At 34.8% G+C, this 1,556-nt stretch overlaps 1 protein-coding gene across 1 annotated transcript; it reads right to left on the bottom strand.

Annotated features, from left to right (window-relative positions):
• Nucleotides 1-401: 401 nt before the first annotated feature.
• On the bottom strand, nt 402-973 carry LOC101302577 (NADPH-dependent diflavin oxidoreductase ATR3-like). The gene is made up of 2 exons (XM_004305472.1): nt 865-973; nt 402-539 (listed from the first exon to the last, which is right to left on the bottom strand). The coding sequence occupies exons 1-2, from the start codon at nt 907-909 to the stop codon at nt 402-404; spliced, it is 183 nt and encodes a 60-aa protein (XP_004305520.1). The 5' UTR covers nt 910-973.
• Between the last annotated feature and the right edge of the window lie 583 nt (nt 974-1,556).

Genomic DNA, 1,556 nt, shown 5'->3' with positions numbered 1-1,556 from the left:
GTTTTTTTTTTCGTCGGCTAAAGCCTTTCTTCTGGTAGTGTTATCATATTCCGGATAGTGTTTGATGTATAAGTTTACAATGTCAAGGACTTGGATTTATAGTTTTATACACTCGGTCATCAAGGCTTGATGGCTTGATGTATAAATCTTCGAATCTCTTAATACTTGGATTGAAACAGCATTTCAATATCAAAATCTTTGGATAGCTGCAAGTTTATTATGAGAGAATGACCAATTCAAATGGGATACACAACTGTGAAAATGACAATGCAGCAACCCAAAACCACAATTACAGTTAACACACAATTGGATGACGAACACGACTAACCATGAAACACTACGGAGGTGTGACGTAAGGTGGCCATGGTGTTCCAAGAAACTTACTAGTAAAATTCTAAAAGTTACATATTGAATCTTGCCACAAAGAAATAGCGCCAAAGAGAAACTGATGCAACATCCATTGTCAACTCAACAAAAGTTCTTAATTTGATGGGGACATGAGTATCAAGAAGCTGAGTTTCTACCTCAGAATTATGGACCTGAAATCAACAAAGGTGTACTAGTAATTAATTACAGCACTCATTAATATTTGTGGATAAAATGTTACACTTCTCCTAGGTGCTATCAACGAAATCATGAGAACTATAATAACAAATTTGTCCAACCATTCAGAATCATCTTTCTCTTGTATACAGATGTCTAAAAGCATTTGTAAATATATATCCTCTATGATATTAGACTCATTTAATCCAATCCTTTACCTTCCCATTTGATGTCCCTATCAGTAACTCCTTTTTACTAAACTCTGATAAACTACACAATGATATGTATGCCTTATACGCTATTAACAAGAAAACTACTTACAGTGATGAACGATTCAGGGTCCAAATTACAACGAAGTGAAAGCATCTACTGCAGCAAGATTTTGACTGGGGAGAATTTCAAGGACGTCACCGACTTCATATTTAATAGCCTGATATGCATAAAATTAAAATTTCACTTGACAAGAAAAAGAATGATTCACGTCAGTCAAATTACCAGTAAAAATTTAAGAGTATTGAACAACTTACAGATGAACCAAATTTAAATTTGAAGTGATGCGCGTCCTTATCTTTACTACTTGATTTAGCCAACGGTTGATTTTTGACCTACAAGAGCAAGTTCAAATGAGTGGAGGAATGCACGTGATGAAAAACATGCAGTTCAAATTACATGTGCTTATGCAGTTACACAAAATTGAACTTTCTAAATACTGCAATATAGAGTTTTGACATTACCAATTTAAGAATGCAGTCAGGTCTATTCTTGTCAAGAGAATACTTCACAGCAGACATTTTGCGAGCCCTATCAATCTGCAACTGAATGTGATTCAAGTGTGAGAAAACCACAAACATGAGTTAATTAAACACTACATAAGAACTATGAGGAAGGACGTACTTAATACCAATTAATGACATCCACTCAAGACATCAACTCCACGTCCAAAGAAGACTAATTTTTGGTTAGAAAGGTCAACTGGAAAAATGGAACTTTTGTTGACATCGACCTATCAATGG

Source organism: Fragaria vesca, linkage group LG6 (genome assembly GCF_000184155.1).
Source record: "Fragaria vesca subsp. vesca linkage group LG6, FraVesHawaii_1.0, whole genome shotgun sequence".
NCBI classification, from domain to species: Eukaryota; Viridiplantae; Streptophyta; class Magnoliopsida; order Rosales; family Rosaceae; genus Fragaria; species Fragaria vesca.
The sequence above is the reverse complement of the archived record's forward strand: the minus strand, read 5'-3'. Positions and strand labels throughout refer to the sequence as shown.

Excerpts from the sequence above, each read along its gene's own strand:
- LOC101302577 (XM_004305472.1), bottom strand. The coding sequence starts at position 909 with ATGCTTTCACTTCGTTGTAATTTGGACCCTGAATCGTTCATCACT. Across the intron at positions 540-864 it reads ACCCTGAATCGTTCATCACT|GTCCATAATTCTGAGGTAGA; the intron begins GTAAGTAGTTTT and ends TGTTGATTTCAG.